This window comes from Phaethon lepturus, unplaced genomic scaffold (assembly GCF_000687285.1).
Source record: "Phaethon lepturus isolate BGI_N335 unplaced genomic scaffold, ASM68728v1 scaffold31679, whole genome shotgun sequence".
In the NCBI taxonomy this organism is placed as follows: domain Eukaryota; kingdom Metazoa; phylum Chordata; class Aves; order Phaethontiformes; family Phaethontidae; genus Phaethon; species Phaethon lepturus.
In genome coordinates, this window is record NW_010564625.1 from 1,946 (window position 1) to 24,006 (window position 22,061).

The 22,061-nt window shown below is 35.5% G+C and overlaps 1 protein-coding gene across 1 annotated transcript in view; it reads left to right on the forward strand.

Moving 5' to 3' along the window:
* Positions 1 to 1,485: 1,485 nt before the first annotated feature.
* ITFG1 (integrin alpha FG-GAP repeat containing 1) overlaps positions 1,486 to 22,061 on the forward strand; it is a gene marked incomplete at its 5' end in the record, with an annotated part of 83,360 nt that continues 62,784 nt past the window's right edge. The window contains 5 exons of the mRNA XM_010294932.1: positions 1,486 to 1,558; positions 2,997 to 3,142; positions 4,785 to 4,842; positions 5,385 to 5,459; positions 9,119 to 9,213. Coding sequence (XP_010293234.1) covers positions 1,486 to 1,558; positions 2,997 to 3,142; positions 4,785 to 4,842; positions 5,385 to 5,459; positions 9,119 to 9,213 — 447 coding nt within the window. The remainder of the gene's footprint in view (positions 1,559 to 2,996; positions 3,143 to 4,784; positions 4,843 to 5,384; positions 5,460 to 9,118; positions 9,214 to 22,061) is intronic.

Sequence of the window (22,061 nt, forward strand, 5' to 3'; positions counted from 1 at the left end):
TTTTTTCCTTTCTTCTGTATTCTTTTTGAGATGAGAGGACAAGAACCGCATCTGGGACGTGTGCATTACAGATTGATGTAGTGGGGTAGTGATTTTGGTTTCTGTCTGTCTAATAATTTTCAGAAGTCAGTTTGTTTTGACTATTGATGAGCACTGAGCTGAAATTTTCATAAATCTATCTTTAGTGGCCATAAACTTCATTGTTGAGTGGTATAATTGACTTGGAACCTGGTATGTGTAAAAACACATTTGCTGCTTCATCATCATCATTACTTTACCACATAGATGATAAAAAGGCAAGTGAAAGCCTATAGTGTGAAATAGGAATTACAAGTTTTAGCAGTCAACCCACAGCTTTATTATCAAAAGCTTAACCAGCCAGCAGGCTTCTTCACCTTACCGTGTGCCAACTTTTTCAATCATCTGTGAATGTGTAGTGCAACCCAGGCTTTATTAGCTTGCCAGATGGGACTGCACTAGTCGCCCCTATCCATTTTGAAAGGGTTTGTTTTCATGTACTCATTTGTTGGCATATTCTCCTTGGCAAATACGTTTATGGCGGTGATCTCTCTTTCATAGCTGGGAAGCTTGTATTCTGTTATTTCGCAGCTGTGAGCTGTGCCACAGAATGATACTCTCAAAATATACTATGGTAGCTAGGTTTGGAGCCCTAGAATTATTTTCAATTAGGTAACCTAAATTCTTGCAGTTTGGGATGCTACAGGTGAGTTTCTTGGAGGAAGCAGAAAACAATCGTAATAAAGGATGAGTAACAACATTTTCTGTGTTTTTCCTTAGCTGTGAACTATTATTTTACTTGTGGAAGTAAGTGCGTGTGTATTGTAGTTTACTGACTGAAAATACATTTCGTCTTTCAGGTTAAAAATTTTTTTTTCTTCCCCAAATTTCAATTCTTTATGTGACATAAAATATGGGCTTCTATTTAGATCTTCCTGAAATAATTAAATGATAGTGGCTTGTATCATTGCTTCTACATGACAAAATGCTGCAGGAACCAGGTTACTTCTGTGAGTTTCACTTAAACTGCTTTTGTCGGCCAACCTGAGAAAGCAGTATTATATATAGAGACACACATATATATATTATATAGAGAGAGCTTTTAAGCTTTTAATTATTTGTATGGAATTGATGCCTACAACTTTTCCACATATAATGTTTCTTGTTACAGGAAGTTTTATTTCAAGCAATGGGATAAGAATAGCAGAGAGACAGGTCTAACACTAAGCCCCAAAGAAGATTCTTGATATTAGCATTCCTTTGAGAGGCAATTAGATGTATAGGTTGTATTGAAGTGCTCCTTTTGCTTCCTTTCAAATGACGAGGAAGTAGTTGTATGGGAAGTCTTTCAAAGTTTTTGCTACTGTGAGGAATGATGATTTGTGGCATAGCTTTTTAAGTATTGTTTTTGTATATAAACCATTTGCAATTCTCCTCTGCTATTCATCATCTTACTTGCTTTTGCAGGAAATGAGTTGATTATCTTTTTGGCTGACCAAAAGGAACCCTACTTTAAGCCCCGTGTTAAGTTACCAATGAAGTAAGTATTGCTAGTCAATGATGAAATGATGTAAGTGGCCGTTTCTTTTGAAAGTGCATCTCTGCAGTCAGTGGGAATGTGACTAGAATTATCTGGGCTGTTATCGGTTTGACTATGTTGTTCAGCTTGCCCTTAGAGCTGCAGTTCTTTAACCGGTTTCATGGTTCATTTCCTGACAGTCTTTGTTTTTATTTGTTTGGATTTTGTGAGTCAGATCGCAGAATTTATGGAGATGAGTTTTGTCATTCATATTGTTAACTAATAGGTGTGACTTCCACCCCCTTAAGAAATTTCTATTCTTTGGTTTTTGTCCTCTAATTGGTATTAAAAATACCCACATCTTGGAATATTTTTGCAGTTGACTTGTTTTTTCAGGACTTTATTTCCTAGTAAAGCAAACTACCGCCCAGAACATATATTAAGTCTTTTTGGCAGGTGGTATTAGTCTCTGTCCCAAGACATATTTTCAGGGAAATTCTTCTAGTTGCTGTCGTTAGTTACTCAGTAAACTGAGTCTAGCCAATATCATCTGCTTTAGAGAGATATATGAAGAATGGTGTTCTGGTATTTGTGTGTAGAGATCTGTTCCTTTCTAAATTTAAATCTGGCTTTGAAAAAAGCATCAATTTTTAATAAATGTAAAACAAGCTGTGTGTTCATGTACATATATATGCATAATTTAAACCATAATAGTATTATAGAATATGTTATTGCTTATGAATAATGGCTATTAAAAGTTAAATTGCTGTTATAGCTCAGCTTCGTCTTCTATCGTTTTATATATTTGTATCCTTATTCCCTCTTACATTGGAAGGAGCTAATTTGTTTAGTGCATTAGAAATTATCTGCTCTTAATTCTTAACAGACTGATACATGTTTGTGTGTGTAAAGCACTCTCTGAGCAGGTAACCAAGTAAAAGAAGATAGAAAGAAAAAACAAATGAAGGGAGGAGTGGTAAGATGTAGCAGGAGATGAGAAGATACTAAATTGTCTTTAAAAAGATTTAGCTGACTCCTGCTGCGTAAACTGCACCTGTAGCTTTATGGACTTGATCTTGGAATGCAACCAAAATATCCTGCTCTCTGAAACACAGTTTTTGAGGACTGGTTCTACAACAAATGAAGGCATTTAATGAAGTCCATATAGCATTAACAAACAGGATTTTGCTGAAGAATGCCTGTTAGCTCAAGTTTATTGTTAACAATGTCATCCTTCCTTGGAGGAAGAGAGACAGCAGAATCCTTGGTTTAAAATTACTTTTGCAATAGATAAGGACTTTAAAAAACGCCAGGTTGTTGGAGGAAAATATTGTACTGGACCAACTATTAATAATTTGGATGAAAAGGCAAGTTTTGAACACACAAGTACTTTCAATTTTCATGCACACATTTGTACAATTAATTGCATGTGGTGGTTTTTGTTTGTTTTTAATTCTAGATCTCTCAGTGTTACCATAACCAGTGTAGTTCCTGGAGATTACAATGGCGATTCACAAATGGATGTCCTCCTGACTACCCGGGCACAAAATCATGGCAGAGATGAACTTTCAGTGTTTATTTTCTGGGGGCACAACCAAACATTAGGTGAGTTGATAAGACTGCTTTATTAATAAGATCCTTAGACTTTTTAGTAATTCAATTTATTGTGAGAAAGTTATAAACCATTTTCAGCTTCATAATCATATACTTTCTTGCTGTTAAACTGTATTCAATAATTAATGAAAGAGAACAAAGCTAAAATTCTAAATTCTAAACCAGACAGTATTACAGTTTGATAGGAACCTACTAACTGAAGATCTACTTCTCGTGGCTTCTCCATTATGCACATCAGCTTCACAGAGATCATGTCAAAAGGTTTATCTTTTGCACTGAGAACCTGGTATAAAGTTTAGTGCATAAACTCTCAAAATATCATGCCTAAACTTAGCAACAGTAATATAACACTCTTATTTCTGTTAAACCAAATTATGTAAAGACAGTGACACACTGAAGTAGGTTTTGGGAGAGAGGTTTCTAGAGTCTCTATCATTGAAAGTTTTCAAGAACTTTAGAATCAAGTTTTCAAGAGTCTTTTAGCAGTCTTCAAGGTATAGCTGATTCTGTCCTAGGGTGGAGGCATGGACTGTGAACTCTTGAAGTCTCTTTTGTTTTCTGTCGATTTCTCTAGGAAAGGGTTTTGGGAAGAGTTTAGGGTTTGAAGAAGGGCAGAAAAGCAAAAGAAGATACTCTTAAGTCCAGAAAAACTACTGAAGAAAAATCACTAAAATGAACAGCTGTGTTCTAAAATAGTTACAAGTGAAGCAAGTGATGGCCTTCGATACCATTGCTCCTGCCTTTAATCAGAGGTGAAACAAGCAACCTGGGAAAGTGCACTGGATCAAGTATTAAGAGAATAGGAGGTATCTGTAATACCGGGAAGAACAGGAAGGATTAGTATTAAATTATGCTGTTTTGCTTAACAAAAGCAATAATAAAAAGCAAAATAAACAAATATTGGGAGAGGCACAAATGAGCAAGTGGGACTTAGAAAAGGAGTCAGAGGTTAAAAATTCAAGCAGTGGTTGGTATGTAGTGAGGCTACTGGGAAGGTACGTGGTGCCTGCTTGACTGGTCACACTTCTGTTACCCAATAGGAGGGTACTGACATACAAAATGTGGAAACTGCAAAGATGACAAACATTATGGAGGGATGAAGAAAACAAGGATGATGTGGCAAGGAGTTAGGATTACAAGAGAAAGTGAAGTCTGAGAGGTGATAACCTGACTAGGACTTAAAATCCTCACTTCCCATTTAGGCAGTCTACCTCTAATCCTTATTTCAGATGCTCAGTGTATGTGATTAAGAATGTTTTTTACAGTGACAAAACATTATACAAAGGTCTTATGTAAAGTGTTAAATTTTTAGATTGTCTTAATCACAACTATTTCAGATTTCGTCTCTATGTGATTGCAGTCATACATAGAAATAGGTTTCACCAAGATTTATTTAGACTAATTTGTTGAAGAGTTTAGTGGAGAGAGAAGAAGCTTCAGCATTTTAACTGTAACTCACGTTTCCTGCATAATTTCAGGAAGCCATTTAGTTGTTTATGCTCAGTGGTGGCTGATTATTTTTTTAATCATAAAATTGATGGTTGTAAATTAATGGAAGGATTGCATCTAAGTTAAAAATGTAAATGTCATAATATATTGGTAACTGAATCAAATGAATATTTTCTGTTTTCAGATCTTAACCATAAAACTATGTTAAATAAGACTTTCCATGATGAGCCTCTAGTAATGGAGTAAGTATTGTCTACTTTTTTAGAAAACAACATTTATAGTGGTGACTAAGAGCAAGTTAAATATAAACCACAGGGTGGTTTGTATAATGTCAGCTAGTCTAACAAAAGATGACAGAACATAATGGTCATTTTTACAAATCTTGTGCTATCATCCTGGCAATAGTAACTAAATGAGCTTTTATTCTTTTTTTATTTCAGTACTCTGCTTTATACAGAAAGAGCGCCATTCATTTTTTTTTGGTGGATTTTATATAAGTGGCTTATCAAACTGAGCAAATACCGCTTCCATGGTGCACTTCCTTCTGTGAAATGCTGAACAAAAGAGGAGGGGGAAATACAGCTGGCAAATAGTGTAAAAGATTGAAATAAGCATACTACTGCTAGCAGTTCAGACAAGAGTGAAAAGTCAGAAAAGACTACACAGCTGAAAATTCTTTATTGCTTGGTGGGAAAATGCTAACCAGATACAAGTTAACTTAAGAAGAGTTAATTTTGGCTCCTATAATGACTAAGGTGATCCTAAAATTGTTTTGCATTTTCAGCTTTAATGGAGACTTGATTCCTGACGTCTTTGGTGTCACAAGTGATTCAAGTAAGCCACAGATATTGATAGGCGGGTAAGCTAAGGGTTTGTTTATTAGCATGAATTTCAGTAACTTACTCATTGTGCATCCATTTCTGTTCTTATTAGAGGCATAAGACTTATGTTTAACTGGAACTGTGTAAGCATATGAATCTTCTCTCTTTTCCATGTTTATCTTTAAATGTTCTATGACACTCCACATCTGATTTTTGAAGTGTTGCTTTATAGGGGAAGTAGTTGTTTTATAGGGGAAGTAGGCATTCCATGAGAGCTGAGAAAACGAAAAACCTGTTATTTGACATGAGAAATAGGGTAATTGTTTCTTGGAACAGTTATAGTCTCCTTTGTTTAGTGCACTTTGATATTTATTATTATCTGTATTATGGAATTCGGTGCTGCACAGAAATACAAACCAAAGTTTTTAAGTAGTGTCTGTAGAATTTAAGCTGCATTTAGTCTAATAGAGGAAGTGACAGTCTGATGATGTGAGAAGCACCAGAACAGATCTTATATTATAAGGGTTGGCAAAAGGAAAATGTGCAAGAGTTTGGCATAAACTTAAAAAAATTCAGCTTTCATTTATCTAGGAAATTAATTGTAATGGGAAGGTTAGACAACATGGGAAATCAAAAACATGGGAAGTGCAAAGTGTAAGGCTATTTAGCTTGTATTAAGGGAAATGCATGGTGTGCTTATTGGGGGAAGAGATAGATAAAGAGACATAAGGCAGAGGCAACTTGAAGTAGCAATGTAAGCGTGCATGCAAGTGATGGTCTCTGTATCACACCTTTTGTGTTAAAGAGTGGCTAAGTCCACTCTTCAGCAAATAGAAGTTGACTGAAGTCTGATGAGATGAGATGAGATGGCAGTAACGGGGGTTTCGTTTCATTATTAAAGTTTCTGCTAGCCCTGGAATTTCTAGAATGGGACTAGCTAGCAAATACCAGGATAAAATGGTTATCTTAATGGCATATTTCAATGGTTAGTAAGGACTGTGCGAAGGATTATTTTTGTTTAACTGTTTTGGGCATGAATGCTGAAACCGAAGCATAACAAAAGAATGGATCTGTACTGACTCAGAAGAACCAGTCTCTAAAATTGAACAAAAATGAAAAAGTAGCAATGTCTGTAATATTGGACAAGATGCCAAAGAAATTTAAATCTGTTTTTTGAAAATAAGTTATTTGTTAAAAACACTACTGGACCCTAGAGAAGGACAGTTCACATCCTGTTCAGTTTTTCTGGTGCTTCTTTTGAAGTTTGTAATCTGATTCAAGAAAAACAAAGCTTTGTCTTTTGAGACCTACTAGGATTGTGTATTCAAGGACACAAATTGGTGTGACTGAGTTAGTGAAAGTTTCATTATTGAACAGGATGACCTTTTTTTTTTTTAACCAACTAAAAATACAGGTCTGTACATCTTTTCTTGTGACTTTTGCCACACTGAACTTAGCATACATTCAGTTTTTGACTTTTGTAAGGAAGAGCTTCGTTGATAGTGTTGTGGGTTTGGGCATTCTTTGAAAAAGAAAGAAGCCTCAAAAGAAGGATACTTGAATTAGAACTCTTTTTCCTGATTTAGAGGCTTTTTTTTCTCTCTCAATTGTCAAAGAATGTGCTCGAAAGACAGCTGCAATTATTTTTAGGGTGCGAGTTGGATTATAAATGTCAAAATAAATATATTGTTCTTAGCTTTGTGATAATATGAAAATCACTCCTTTGACATTTTCTTTTTGAACTATTTTCTTTTGACTGATAATGAATAATTTCCAATGAATAATTGGAAAAAATTAGGAACTAGGCTTGTGTTTTCTTAGAGGATTGGACCTTTTAAATCAGTTGTTTGAAGAAGTTTGCATCTTCTAATTTGCAGGTTTTTTAAGTGGAACTTCACAGGATTATCTTGAATGTTATTTAGTAACGTGAACATAGGAACTTGCAGCTCTGTGTGTTTCAGGAGAGGTCCAGGTGTCGGTGTCAAGCTGTTTTAGGTTTGCATAGAGTCAATACCTAAGTTTGTTTTGAAAGAGACTGTGGTAGGAAGTCTCTGCATTCCTATGTGGCTTTCTTTAGCTATTGTTTCAAAGAGGTCTGTTACCACTGGAGAAATCAAGGAGGTGATTACTCTGTCTCGGTGGCAACAATATATCATCTTTCTGTTGTGCATCTCCATGTCCCTTAAGAAGTGCTTAAATAAGGCTTTCCCCCCTACACACCCCACCAGTGAGTTTAACAAATCTATACCTGTTGTTCCTAACTGGCTATTTTCCTTTCCTCAGAGATCATTCAGAAGTGATGTAGGGTGAATAACATTTAAATGTGTAAATGGGAACTATACCCTTGTTGGCAATATGGATTTGGTCATCAATCACAACTTGAATTTTATCATAATTACTTTTACTTAAATTGATGGCTTATGGAACAGAGATTTCAAATTCACAAGGGCGTTTCTCAACACCTTGCAGTGGTTATATATATGGAACGGAAAAATGGGAGAGATTTGTTTCATTTTGTTGAAGAAATTCTTATAGTAGCATTAGGATACAAATAAACTTACTCGTTAAAGCTCAAAATAAGACTGAGTGCTATAGGTAACAGTGTAAGCAATGTCTTGTACATGGAAAACAGCTTTGTCATCTGCTTAGAAAAGTGTTTTTCTATTTTTAATCTAAAATGTTTTTAAATTTATACTAGAGCTGTATAACTAACTTTTTTGGCTACCTTCAAAACTGAGTACATAAAAACCCCTATAGGAAATATTTAATTATTTCTTTAAGATTAAGTGATTCTTTTTAACATTTCTAAGACCTGGTTATGATCTTTGGGAAGTAATCGGAAGCTTATTTTTTGTCTTACCATAAAATGAGTCACAGAAGATAAGGACTTCAGTAGTATGTATGTGATGTCACTGGAATGAACAAAGTCATTCCAGACAGCAGTAATATCACTGTCCTGCTATTGTATAGTGCATATTGAGCTTTTTCTGAGTGTGTTAGCCAAGTGTTCTGAAAGTAACAAACCTGATGATTCAACCCCTGTGACTTGTGAAGGATTTGTTACATTTCAATAGGGAGGTTTTATGGAAGTTCAGTCATCTTTAGAACAGAAACCGGCAGGGCATCTATGCTTATAAATAAATAAAAGTATCACCTGCTTGGGAAATGACATAATTAGCCTGTAGTCCATCATAATGTGAGAGTTTAATTCTTGTGTTGATTTTTTTAAGTGACTGAAAATAAAGTCCATTTACATGCAAGCATGAGCTGCTTCAACAGCATGTGATTATGTCCATTTCTGCTCATCTTTATTAATCCTAAAGTAGATTTCAAAAGTACTGATAGTAAAACTGCTTGAGGAAAGCAGGGAGGACAGCAATCGGTGTCTCAAGATTTACAGTTGAAGTCTAAGCACTAAATTACACTTTGTGGGTAGTGATACTTTTCTGTGTACAAAAAAGAAAGTTAATAAAATCTAACTGAAGCCCCTGTGCTATGAATCAGAACCTGTCAAGCAATTACTCTAGTTACTTAGTATATTGTAAGCTAAGTAGTAATTTTAGCTTAGCATTAGGACAACATGCTTTCTGTTCAATTTTATTTAAAGTTTCACAATTATTGTTTTAAAAGGTATGTTATCATGATTAACAGTCCCTAAGCATTGATGGAATCTATTGCTTTTTATTCTTGTCTGTAGGAACTTATCATGGCACGCTGCATTGGAAACTCAAAATAAAATGTATATACCGCACTCTCATGCGTTTATAGATTTAAATAATGACTTCACTGCTGGTAAGTCATAAAAATGTTAAATACCTTCCTAAAAATATTTATCACTAAGTATACAATGTTATGTATTGCAACTTCCTTCTAATATTTTAGCAGATTTCACTGATGCTTGTAAAGAATTGGTTCTGGAATGTTGCATTTGGAAATTGTATGACTTTGCTAATTCTGATTTATTTTTATTTTTAATTATTTTAATATCTACAATTTGAAAATTCTGTGTTTTACAAAATAACTGCCAAAATGAATAACTGAATAATGTTTTGATGATACTTCTTGATGATAATTTAATCAGAACTAATGCTTGTTCTGAGTAATTTTGTGTTCACCATTAAAGCATTGTTGCCTGTTCTTCGTGATGTTGTACTCTGGTACTCAGTTTGCAACTGAACCAGAAGCAAGGCTCAGTTTTCTTCATCTTGAGTCTGAAAATAGTTTTACAGTTAATTCAGGAGAATGTTTTCAAGACTGGACTTCAAGATTTCAATATGACTTCATTCTATTTTGTTGTAGTTAATTCTATCACTGAGCAAATAGCATGTGAGACTTTATTCTTCTATTACTGTATAAGCAATCCTATAACCTATTTATAATTTAGTGTTCACAAACGAGTACTGCAGACAACTTTTCTTACAGTAGATAAACTGTATTCTTTCTTTGGTAGTGGTGGTTATGTTTGGGTTTTTTGGTTTTAGGTTTTTTCCGAAATACGCCATGCAATTTAGCCTTAGATTACCACGATGGATCGATCACTTGCGTATCTGGTTCATACCTCCAAGCACACTTAAATATTGTGCTAAACTTAATTTCTTCACGCACTAAATTAATTCTGAAATGCTTTATCTTCTGCTAGATGTGCAATGTACATCAATTCATATATGGTAATTTTGGAGAGAGAGCTTATTTTTTTTCCTATTTAGTAGCATGGGAATGAGAGAGGAAAGAGTCCATAAATTTAATTAAGATGCTTAGTAATGTTGGGGATTACGTTAATTGCTTTAGCGCGTATTCAAACCTTAATATTCAGTTCTGGCACATTGCTGCATGAAGCTGTCAAGTGGAAATTCCAACTGGAAAATTAAATATACAGTTGCTTACCATATTCAGTGTCCTGTAATAACCAGTTCTAATACACTTAGTTCTGTAAATACTTTGGAATTTTGTTTTAGTGGCATGGGCAGCATAGATGAGTGTTTCGGGTAGCATTTTAAGATGACTTGAAATCTAAACTTACAGGTAGGATGGTAGGAAGTCGAAGTTGCTTATGTAGATCAATCGCAGATTGATCAATTTTTGCAAGAGTACACAAACGTTCTTACGCCAGCTAACGGCCTAAAGAATGTCCAGAGAGTTCCAGTTAGTGCTAGCGATATATGGAAGTTCCTCTACTAACAAGAAATGCAAGTTAGGATCTTTGTGTGGGGCGTGCCAGGAGCTTTTATAGATTCATATCTCAAGATGTGAATAGAAGCTTCTATGAAGCATTCCCAGTAGAAAGATCCTGACTTTCACTTACTTGTAACAGCAAGGCTATAACACCTCAGGCTGAAATATGTCTTATGTAACAGCAACCTGAGGAAAATTTCTAGGAAAATACTTCATTCTGAGAAGAAAACCAGAGAAAATACTAACCATAGAATTATTTTCTTTAAAATAATTTTTTGCTTCTAAAATGGGAATGGTAAATTGTTTTTCTTTGCTGTCCCTATGAAAATTGGACCAACTGTGAACAAGACATATGTTGCTGAAAACTAATACCTTATCGGTGATACCTGATAATTCATGACTGATGTGGTATTCCAAGACTGCATGCTGCCAAAATGAAAATTCACCAGTTGTCTAGTCCTGTCTGTGTGCATTTATGGTAGTTCCCTCACATCAGCTAGAGTAACAGCTCAGGAACTGGGGCTGGGCGGGAACACAGTTCACTTTCGCTTGAGTTATTAACCTGATCCAGCTCACTGTGCCGCTTCAGGATCTCCAGAGCCAATGTAGCACAGAGAGAAGGTAGACTCCTATTTTAGTAGCAGCAGTTGTAGCCTGCCTTTAACCAAGCATGAAATTGCACCTTGAGTCTCATTGTATCTCTTCCAAAAATACCTGTTTAGTGTTCTCACCATGTCTCCTTTGTATTAGTCTGCACAGAGTTGAGCGAGTGACTCGTAGCAGTAGTCAGCTGATATAATTTAAAAAACAAAAAACGGCAAAACAAAAAACAACCTGTATGTAACTGTTTATACAGTACTGATAGTACTGTGATTCTAAATGCACTCTGCCAGACAGTGCCAAAATAAGGTGTTGATATTACGGCAGTATGCCCACAACTAGTCCTTGTCTCGCCCTGTGCGGTCTGGATAGACGTTGCAGAAGACAGCTAAATGCTCCTCCTGTTTGTTCAGCTCTGTTCCTTGTTAGCACAGCTGGGGCAGCGCAGCCTTGTATAATCCAGCAGAGAGTGGAGTGCGACACGTACTGTCTTATTTCTCAGTGGAGTCTATTACTTAGTGGTTGGTTCAGGTAGAGCTAGTGAAGAGGAGAGGATTCTTGTGACTCAGTCTTCACCCATGCTACCATTCCTGAGTTGGAACAAAACTTCATTAAGAATCGGTCCTGGTACACATTAAATTCATATTAATTGGGAGGGAGGCATTAATGAGGATGCGGAGGAATAGTCTGCATGCTGAAATCCTGTTGTCCAGAAAGCTTAATCATGACATTTGATGCTGCTGTGGTACTTCTTGACTGAAAAAATCAGAGTATTTACTCAGAGGCAATGGTACTATTCATGAATATGAAGATATAGTTGTACCTAAAATGAATGCACTGAGTTTTGTGTACAAATAAAAAACAAACCTCCAGAATACACCATCTTTACTTGTTGTGTTTTTGGGGTTTTTTTAAGACCTTTTTTCTAATATTCTGCAATGTTTTGGGGCGCTCTGTCTGCTGTAACAGATGCAGCCAATTCAGTGATTTTTAGCTGGGCTATTTTTGGCAACTTTATCATTATAAACAGCTTAGGAGATTTAAAGTGTGCTTGATATTAAAAAAAAAAAAAAAATCCTCTCTGGGCTGAGAATCTTTGGTTTATTGCCTAACCCGTTTTCAACCTGCTGATATTAAACCCTCAAAAGAGAGCTTTTAATTGGCATGCTTTTCCTGCTCTGGGTAAAATGAAGTTGAATTGTTAAGATTTTGTTATATCAGAACATGTTCACAAAGATGGTTTTAATCCCTAACAATGCTTCATGAAAGGCTAACTGTGTAAGGATTTTATAATCCAAAAATCCACTAACCAGAACAAAGAGAATACTCGTCTCTTTTGGTGAGATATAAACTAGGCTGTTTCAGATAGTAATGTTGCTGCTGTTTTTAAATGAGGCATCACCATGTAGAAATCTCAGCATCTTACAATTTTTAATTCAATAAGTGATTTTGAGTAGGCCAGAAATTTTATATAAATCCACGCAAAAATTTGCAGTATAAAACTTTCACCGAAGGATCTATGTCTGTTTTATGAATAAAGTAAATATAAATATAAAAAGTGTCTTCTGCATGTGTATTAAGCATGTGTTGCCCCAGGGAGGAGTATCTAGTTCACAGAATGGCTGAGATTGGAAGGGATGTCTGGAAATGGTCTAGTCAACTTACCTACTATCTATGTCACTGTTTGTACATGCACTGAGATAGACTGAAAGATCGGGGAAAAAATATGGTGACCTGTGTTAAAATAAGGCTACTGGCTGTCTAGTAATACATACTCACACTTGTCATTAGTTCTTTTTAACAGCTAGCTTAAGAAAATAATCTTGAAGCTAATAATAATAATAGGCTTGTCTGAACAGATTAACGTCGGGTGTATTTTATAGGGCATGACAGTTCAGGTGAGTGTTTCCAAAGCAGACTCCCTAAGAGACATGCTTTAAAAAAGTCATATCCTCAAACTGAAAGATTCACATCACATGACTTAAATCCTGTTCAAATACTTTTTTTCTTAACTCTTTTGACTTAACAGTGAAGGAGATAAAAAGTAACTTGTCTTTGCATTAATCTACTCAATTCAAAGTTAAGTAGGAACTCAGTCTTTCTCAGAAATGCATTTCAGATGTGTTAGTCAAGAGATGGAGATAATAATTTGAATAGACACTATTCCCAATATTGTCATTATGCTGAAGATTTTACAATTGAAATACATGAACCAAAACATGGAGGAAAAAGTGTTATAGCTGGAAACTGAGGCTAAGATAGGTAAAAGGTCTTGATAAAAAACACCCAGAAATGATGTGAAGTTGTACCTAAAATGGATGCACTGAGTTTTGTGTACAAATAAAAAACAAACCTCCAGAATACACCATCTTTACTTGCTGTGTTTTTGGGGTTTTTGGACACCAATACAGATCATCTATTTATAAAGCGAGACAATAGACAAACAAACATATTTTGTTTATGCCATTGTTGACTTGCATCACAGTCAGCATTTTCAGATAAATACTTCAGACCAAGCTGAAGTTTAAATTTAGCATGGGTCACTAGGTGAACACTGTTTAGACTGGCTTAACATAAGCTCTTACAGGTGTATCACAAATACTTTATTTAAAGTTGAGATTTTTATGACAGCAGTTATTTTGCTACATGTCATTTTTTTTTTCTAATTAGTTAACTTGATTGTTTCTAATTAAAACATCTTAAAATGTCAGCTGTTCAGTTAGGTCTAATGCTGTCTTTCTAAGCCACAATTTCAATACTTAATTACTGGGGGGCGTGGAAAAGGGTAATTAATAAACAATAAATTTTTATGCACTTAAAGTTGCAAGTCTTCTACCAAGAAATCAGGTCATGGCCCTGCAAATATTTTTGAAATGTCCAAATGTGTGAGACAAACAGCCTTGGCCTCTGAATCATACTGTAACTTCATACTGTACATTTGTCAGTATATCCTTGAATGCTACAAGAAATAGTGACTATATTAAATATTCTGTGCCTTATTTGGCTGTGTGATTCCAAGGTTTGGAAATACTGCTTTCACAGCCTGTTTTCTGTTGAACAGTAGGACACGGTGTCTATAATTGCAGGTATTTTTGGAACTGTTTATATAAAATGAAGGAAAAAACACAAATTTGATTTTAGGAAAACTGAAGTGGAAAAATCATTAGTAGAAATAGCTTGCTATAAGCTAATTGCTAGTCTCTTTACTGATGGTTAATTTTCTTATGTTGTTTTGCTTTGGGAATCTAGAAACCTAACGTACCAGAACACTTACAATGTGCTTTCTTTTTGATTCCTACTTCTTAGTTTAAATGCATAAATGTAGATGGCTGGCTTATTGAAAACCAATCATGCAAATCACAGGTGATTTCTTCTGTTGTAGTCATTTAAATCTTGATTCTGAAGACACTGTAATGCTTGATGTCAGACTCTCTGACTGTATGTTTAGTGAGTTTCCTCTTGATGGAAGCTGGTAGCCTCTGCATAGAATATTATCATCAGAGGTTATTTTACGCAATAGATATGCGTTTATTCTCCATTAAAATAACCAGGCTCATGTTTGCAAACAAATTATCTGGCCTTTTAAAACTTACCTTGAGTGGCATTTTAAAACTCTGTGTGTGTGTAGGTATCTGAAGTCAAATTGTTCTCTCTGGTTTTGCCCCCTCCCTTATGTTTTTTCCCAAAACAAATATTGAGTAATGCCATGTCACTGTTTCATTCCTTGGACAGGTGCATTTTTTGAGTTCTTAGCTGTTTTAAGCTCTGATAACAGAGCTTACCTGAGAGTTTACAGAAAATAATGGAGGCCAATTTTGGATTATCTCAATTTATGTCTGTAAAATTTTGTTTGGTTTTTTATTACTTTTATTTTTACTATTTACAGATCTGTTATCTCTGACTAAAAATGCTCTGTGTGAAAGTTATCCTGTTATCTCTATTCCTCCACTTGTTCCTGCACAGTGTTCAATACCACAGAAAGTTCCTGCTCATAAGATGAATCCAGAGTTGCTTAAATTAGCTGCATCTCCTCCTGCTGCTGAGATTGGCCTCGTTTCTTACTCATAGCTTACATCATGAAGAGAATTAAGGAATGAGTAGAGGTCTTCAGAGAAAAGAAATAGCTATTTTAAGTTATTCCTAATCTTTCTGAAAGAACCCATCACCTCTGCTATCTGCTTAGCAGTTTTAATTTTAAAATTGCCATTATGAAGTGTCTCAAAAGCTATTCCTTTTGAAAATTTTAATTATATAGAGATGTAATTATATACATTGGGGGGTACTAATATATTTTTATGGGTATCCGTAATTTAATATAGGTGACAAGTAAGCTGGTTCTACCCCAAACAGCATTTTATTGAGAAAGAAACCGGGTTCTGAAAGCAGTCTTATCACTGAGTGGTTATTTTCTATTGCTTGAAACAATACTGTTGCCTTTATTCTGAAAATAAACAGAATTTTCTGTCTGAAAACTCATGTTTGAAGTGCTAAAAACCAGAGGAGTAGTCCTGCCTGCTCTGCATATTCAGAAGCATAGCTATTCAGCAGAAATCTAATTTAAAAGTTTTCCGTATAAATGATGCTTTTAAATTAATATATATGGATTTTTTCTATAGTAATTTTTAATAATGAAAGGAATTTTAGTGCTTAATTATGTTGTTGATAATTGTTTATTGTCTGCTTTAATAAATAGTTCCAGTAAACACTTATTAAAGTTTGAAAGACCCATTTGACCTGTAGAATAAATTCACAATCTCTTTTAGTATAAGCACATTTCTTAAAAATTTGCAAACACAGATTAGCTTGTTTGGAACATATGAAGTCATTTGTTTTGCTTAAATTTCTCAGAAGAGGAAGTCACTGGAAGGAGTGGTTCTTTAACTTACTGTTTCATGTGACTAGCACCAAAAATTCATGACAAGTTAATTGCAAACTCATTAGCATTGGTACTTTTACTCATATCTATATTGTAAAAGCTAAATTGCTACAGCTAGGCAGTAGTTATATTACATTTTCTTAGTATAGTACTAATGCCAACTTGACAAACAAATCTGAATACCAAATGATAGAGGGTTTCTCTGCCTGAATGAAAAACTTATGAACAGAAACACAAAACTTGTCAAATTTGGTTTTCCATTTCTGTGTAGTAAAGAAATAAAACTGACTATATCTTAACTTTTTTTGTATAAAATTAGGTTTGTGTATATTAAAAGTATTGTAGAATTAAAGTTGTACAACTAAAAAAATTGTCAATAACGTTGTTAATTTTGTTTTTAAATACTTTTTTCCTATTGGTGGGTCAATTTGTAACGTAAACAGAGGAAAAATGTGTAATGTAAATAGAAGGACATTTGTAATCCAAATAGAGGAAAGTTATCTTTTACTTCTCCTTATGCTTTCTGGCATGTAATGATTTTAATACAGTTGTCACCTTACCTATTCTGTCAACACACTGCAAAGCGGAGATTTTTAGTTCAGCGCTTGTATATATTGATAGATGTAAATAAAAGCAGGCATGTTCATATCCACACGTAACTTCTAGTTAAGGAATATTCAGACACTCCTGTTCTTCCACAAAAATGAAAAAAAATTTTAGGCATCTTTGGAGCGTACACATCTATGTTCTAATTGGGTAATCCTTGTGCATTTTGATAGTGTTTAAAAATAGTGGCTTTTTTTTTCCTGTATTAATTTAAACTTCTGAAATAAGGGTGAAATCAAGCTGTAACTTAATGTTGCGTATGCCCTCGTGTCTTCTGAAGACAACCGTAGATGCTGAGGGTTTTAATTCTGAAATAAAGCCTTCTGACATTAACTAGAAAGGTCAGATCAGTCATTAGTGAAGTGAATGCTCCATCTATAAATACTACTCTGTTTTGTAACAGGCAAAAATGAAGGAAAATAACAAGGATAATCAGAAGTGAACTTGGAACAGATCTGTATCATTAGCTTTTATTGCAATTTCCTAGGAGCTCTAATAAGAAAAAGCAGCGTTTGGAAGTAGGGTTTGTAATACTATCTGCTTTATTTAATAAGATTGTGTGCAGTTTTCCCGTTGGGCGTAAGTCTGCTAAGCTCTCTACCTACCTCCACGTTGACCTTTTTCTAACCTTCAGTTACACTTGCTTAGCCACTTTCACAAACTGAAATTGTTGGTTTGGTGTTTGATAACTTAGGGCAGCTTTTTACGTAGTGACCTAGCACTTGCTTTTGAAACATCCTTCCTGAAAGATAGCAAGGTCTCTTTTGCTTTTGCTGTTTTAATTAAAAGAGCCATCCAAATTTAGCCAGTTTGAAACGGGTTTTAGAAATACCAACCGGGGTGGTTTTGTTGTTGTTATTTTCCTTAATGTTATTACTGCCTTTCTAAAACAGCCATCAGTAGTGAACGTACCATAGGCAGGGATTCCGGAAGCCTTCCCTTGCATTGCAGCTCTGGACTATTGCCAGCGTTTGGATGCGCACCTGAGAGCAGGTCGCAAAAGGCAGAGATGACGCACAGGAAGTGGGAATGGAAGTTGGCAGGTGGGGAAGAAATCTAGGCTGAAGGCAGGGAATTTGGATGGAGATGATAAGGAGCAAACACTGGATGAATTTCTGCACGAACAGGATGTTAACAGATGGACTTGAAGTTATTGGAGGAGGATCGACCTCGGGGTGTATGGAATAAGAGAAGCATGGTTGCATAAGACTGGGTTGAAAGGAATCTAGGATGGTCTATGTGAAGAATACTGTGGGATAAGGATCGGAGATGGATCTGCTCTTGGGTGCAGAGCTGTTTGCTTGGAAACTGCCTATATGATTATTTCTGCATCTGTGGCAAAAATTGGAAGATATATGGTGTAAGAAGCTGGCGGCCTTGCAGGAAGAGTAGAAATGATTTCATGTTCAAGGTGTTTGAATGCTGTTCTGCATTTTAATCCATCTTTTCTATGGAGTTCCTTTGTTGTGACAGATTACCTGTTGCAATTGCCTGTTAGACTCTCAGTGGGTGATAATCTACTGGGCATCTTTATTGTAAGTGCCTGGTTTCTGAGCCCCTGTGGCAAGAATGCCGTGCTTTTGGTGCCTAAGATGGGCCACCATAAACATTAGTAATTATGTAATGCTCCATTAGCTATATTACACAGACATGATCAGAAATGGATCTAGCTCAAAATATGGGTGCACTGTGTTCAAATTATTATTTCAGTGTTTGTGTGTGTATCTGGGATGACTTCAGCGTTGATACAGGTTCAATCTAAAGGCACTAAACTCAATGCAGTCTAGTTGAGTAAGTTTTACGTAGCTTTCTGGGGAGATTTTCCAGTCTTCCTTGGGCCATACATTGATACGATGTCAGAATTAGCTGATGTCATCAAATAAAGATGGATGGAACTGCTGTGGTTCCACTGTAATGAACTTCAGGTTACTGGAGCTTGCAATACAATACTTGACTATCTTCCCTCTTTCAAGCTGAAACATAAATTCTAATAATGTCCATTTCCTTTTTTTGTAAGAATGAATGCTGAATTCAGTGCTTTTCAGTATATGTATTTACTGTTGATAAGATGTAGTAGAGCATGGATAGCAGCATTTTATTACTAAGCCAATTAACTCAAGTTAAAGAACAGCAAAATTTGCTCAACAACTCACTTGTTAGGGGAAGTAAAGTTGTGAGTAAAATGCTAATACAGTGTGGTTTTGTGTCACAGCGCGTGTCAGATATGTTCTGTATTAAGTGTTGGTATATGTTTAGATTGTTTTTCAGTCTTGCGGATCTAAAATGCTGGGATCTAAAATCAACCTCCTTGATTCTTTATCTTATTCCCTAGCTGTTGAACTCTGTGTATGAATTTTCCTATTGCTCGTGTTGTTTTTATGTTAATCACTGCCTGTTAAATCAAAAATAAGAAAACATATTTAAATGTGAACACACTTCACTCTGCATTTGTTTAAGAGAAACGTTTCCTCTGAGACAGTATTGCTTTTTTTATTTCTAGCCATTCGCTTAGGCTGTTAAGTCTTACATTTCAGGAAATCTACCTGAATCTTACATGAAGATCTTCCCCCATCCCACTTATCAAGGATTTTACTTATCTTTACTACATCATGTCACAAATTAAAAATGTAAGAAATGCCCTGCAGGCTTAGTCTAGTGGTCCATCCAGCTAATCCAATATTGTTTCTCTGGCAGTGGCAGTAGGAAAGTAGCCAGACTGATTTTTCCTCCTCCCATTGCCTATTTCCATTGTGTATCTCCAGAATCTACAATGGCATAGGGTTGTTAAAGGTACATCATTGCCTATTGTCTAGTAGAAGTATCCAAAGAGTATCACCTTTATGTTCTGTAAATAATTAAGATTATTGAGCTCCAGATTACTTGGGTTTTTTTAACCTCAAATTGTAAATATCTCACATTGTGCTGTTATTAGGCTCATCAGCATTTGCACAGAGCATTATGATCCAGCCCTCAATAGTTTATCCATGCTTTTTAAGCTTAAAAAGATCTGTGTGGAAATGATTTTGTTTTCTACAGCTGAAATTGCAACCAGAACTGCCTTCCAAAGGCAATGTGGCTGCATATCTTGAAATAAGTGACTTTTCCTGAGCATGTGTGATATGATAGGCATTCGTTGTAGGAAAGAGGGTTGGAGTTTTCTTGATACAGCCAGAAGCAAAATTAAAATGTTGCATTTTCCAAGATGATTAGAGTATTAAAATACAAAAAGTGCAGAAATGAACGTGTGTACATCTTCATTGTTGTGTAATCCAAGTACTGAACATACAGATCTTAATGCATTCGTTGGTTCTGTCTCTTCTCTTGCAGCCCTTCTGTATATTAAAGAATTTAGTAATAATAGACATGGAAAGCTATAGCAGTAGTGGTGAAAGATGTCTGCTGTGAATACCGTTCCTGTGGGAAGGAGATGCTTGCAAGGAGCTTTTGCTATGGATGTGTATAGAAAAAGATGCTTATAAATTGCACAGATTCTTAATTGTTTCCTTTCTCATATGCTTTTGGCTCTTACGGACATAATAAAGCCAAACAGAATCATAAGTTAGGTTGGAAGTATGATAGGTATGATAAGTTAGGTTGGAAGTAACCCTTGGGAATCATCTCGTCTAAAACATGGTACCAGGCAGGGCTTGGTTGTTCTTATAGGTTTCTTTTCTACAAACTTGGAGAAAACATTTGTAATGCTGAACTGTACAAATTTGTAAACAGTTATTTGGAGTGTCTAAATTACATTGCACTTCTATGCTGCTGCTGCAAAGAAATGTTTTTCTTTTGTTTGCTTTGAAATCTCTGACGTTCTTGATCAAAATGGAAAATTACTTGTAAATATTAAGGATTTGACTTGATTTCAGTGTAAGAGGGTTTAATCACAAAAACATGCATGAGCATTTCAGACATGTAGCTTCTAAGAAGGCTTAAAGATAAAAAGGAGGACAATTGGCAGTAACATATGAGCTGAGTTATTTCAGCTGGCTTTAGAACTAGACTGGTGTTGCTGTACCTGTATTAAGTTGTCCTGTGGGAAATCACAGCTTGTTGCTTAAACTTAGGAGCAGTGTGGCACTAGGACCTCGACGCTATTTCTGGAAGATTATCTGCTGGCTTTGCGCGCCTTTGCATTTTACCAGTGCAGTGTAATATTACAGTAGCCTTGGATCTGCTTTGCTGTGTGGCTTCCATTCGTTGTATGTAATGTTGTATGCCTCAGGTTAGGAAAAAAGGAGAGACAAAGGCGTACGTGAAGAGGAACAAACGGCAAACGTAATTTGCTGACTTTCAAGAGAAGCTCTTTTGGAGGTGGGAGTTCAGTGCAAAACAGGCATGTTGCTTAATGTAATCATCTTTAAGCTCTTGTAGAGGGCCATATTCAGCACTGATCTCTCGCAAACCAAAGAAGAAATGCATGGTAGATTGCCTCCTCTGAAAATATAGTCCTATTTTCCTGCTCTCAAAATGTGGAACAAGTGTTCACGTTAAAATAACTGGTTTGTACAGCAGCTGAACAAAGCCTTAAAATCTGTAAGCACCTCCTAATTTTTAACATAGTAAACATCTTAGATGTGTTAAATTCTCGTCTTTCTATTAGCTCTTTGTAGTTTGACTTGCATTTAGTATCCTGATTTATTCCTCCTACACTGCAGATAGCGAAATGCATTCTTTAATTTTATTAAGTTGTGTGACATCCCAGCTGCTGTGGTTCTCTCATCCCTTTTTTTTCTCATGGAGTTTAATGTTCATTTTAAAGCTGTTTTTGATTCTGGTCCTAACATCTGGGATTTTGTGTGCTTGTTCCCTGTCGTCTTATATAATTTTAATTCCCTGTGCAGTCATATTTCTGAATATTTCTATACACTTACTGTGAAATCAGATTAAAAGGGGGGGAGGGGAACCAGCTAATGTAATATGCTTTGGACTTCTTTAAGAATGTAAAAAAACCCTTTTTTTTTTCAATGCATAAGAAAAATCCATTGCAAATCTTTTTGTTTTTAACATGCTTTTACAAAATAGGTGTATATATGTAATGTAGAGTAATCCTACATACTCTGTTACAAGTAATTCCCTAATACTTGAGCGAGTTCGTAATGGCTGTGTCTCACAGTTAGGGTTAGCGTACTTTGTAGCTTACTTTGCTGTCGTTGTTGCCCAGTCGTGTTGAGTGCCTGACTTTCTGTAGCCTATCTTAACTGTCTGGGATGAACAATATGGAATGTCTTTTCAGTCAAACATGGCCGTTATGCTCTCTGAGGAGCTGTAACTAATACATTTACTCTGTAAAGCTCAAATGAAAACAAGATATATTACTACTTATAGGTAGTTCAATTCACAGTAGTGCTTGTATGACTTCCCATTAAGATGTTAAGGACGTTCA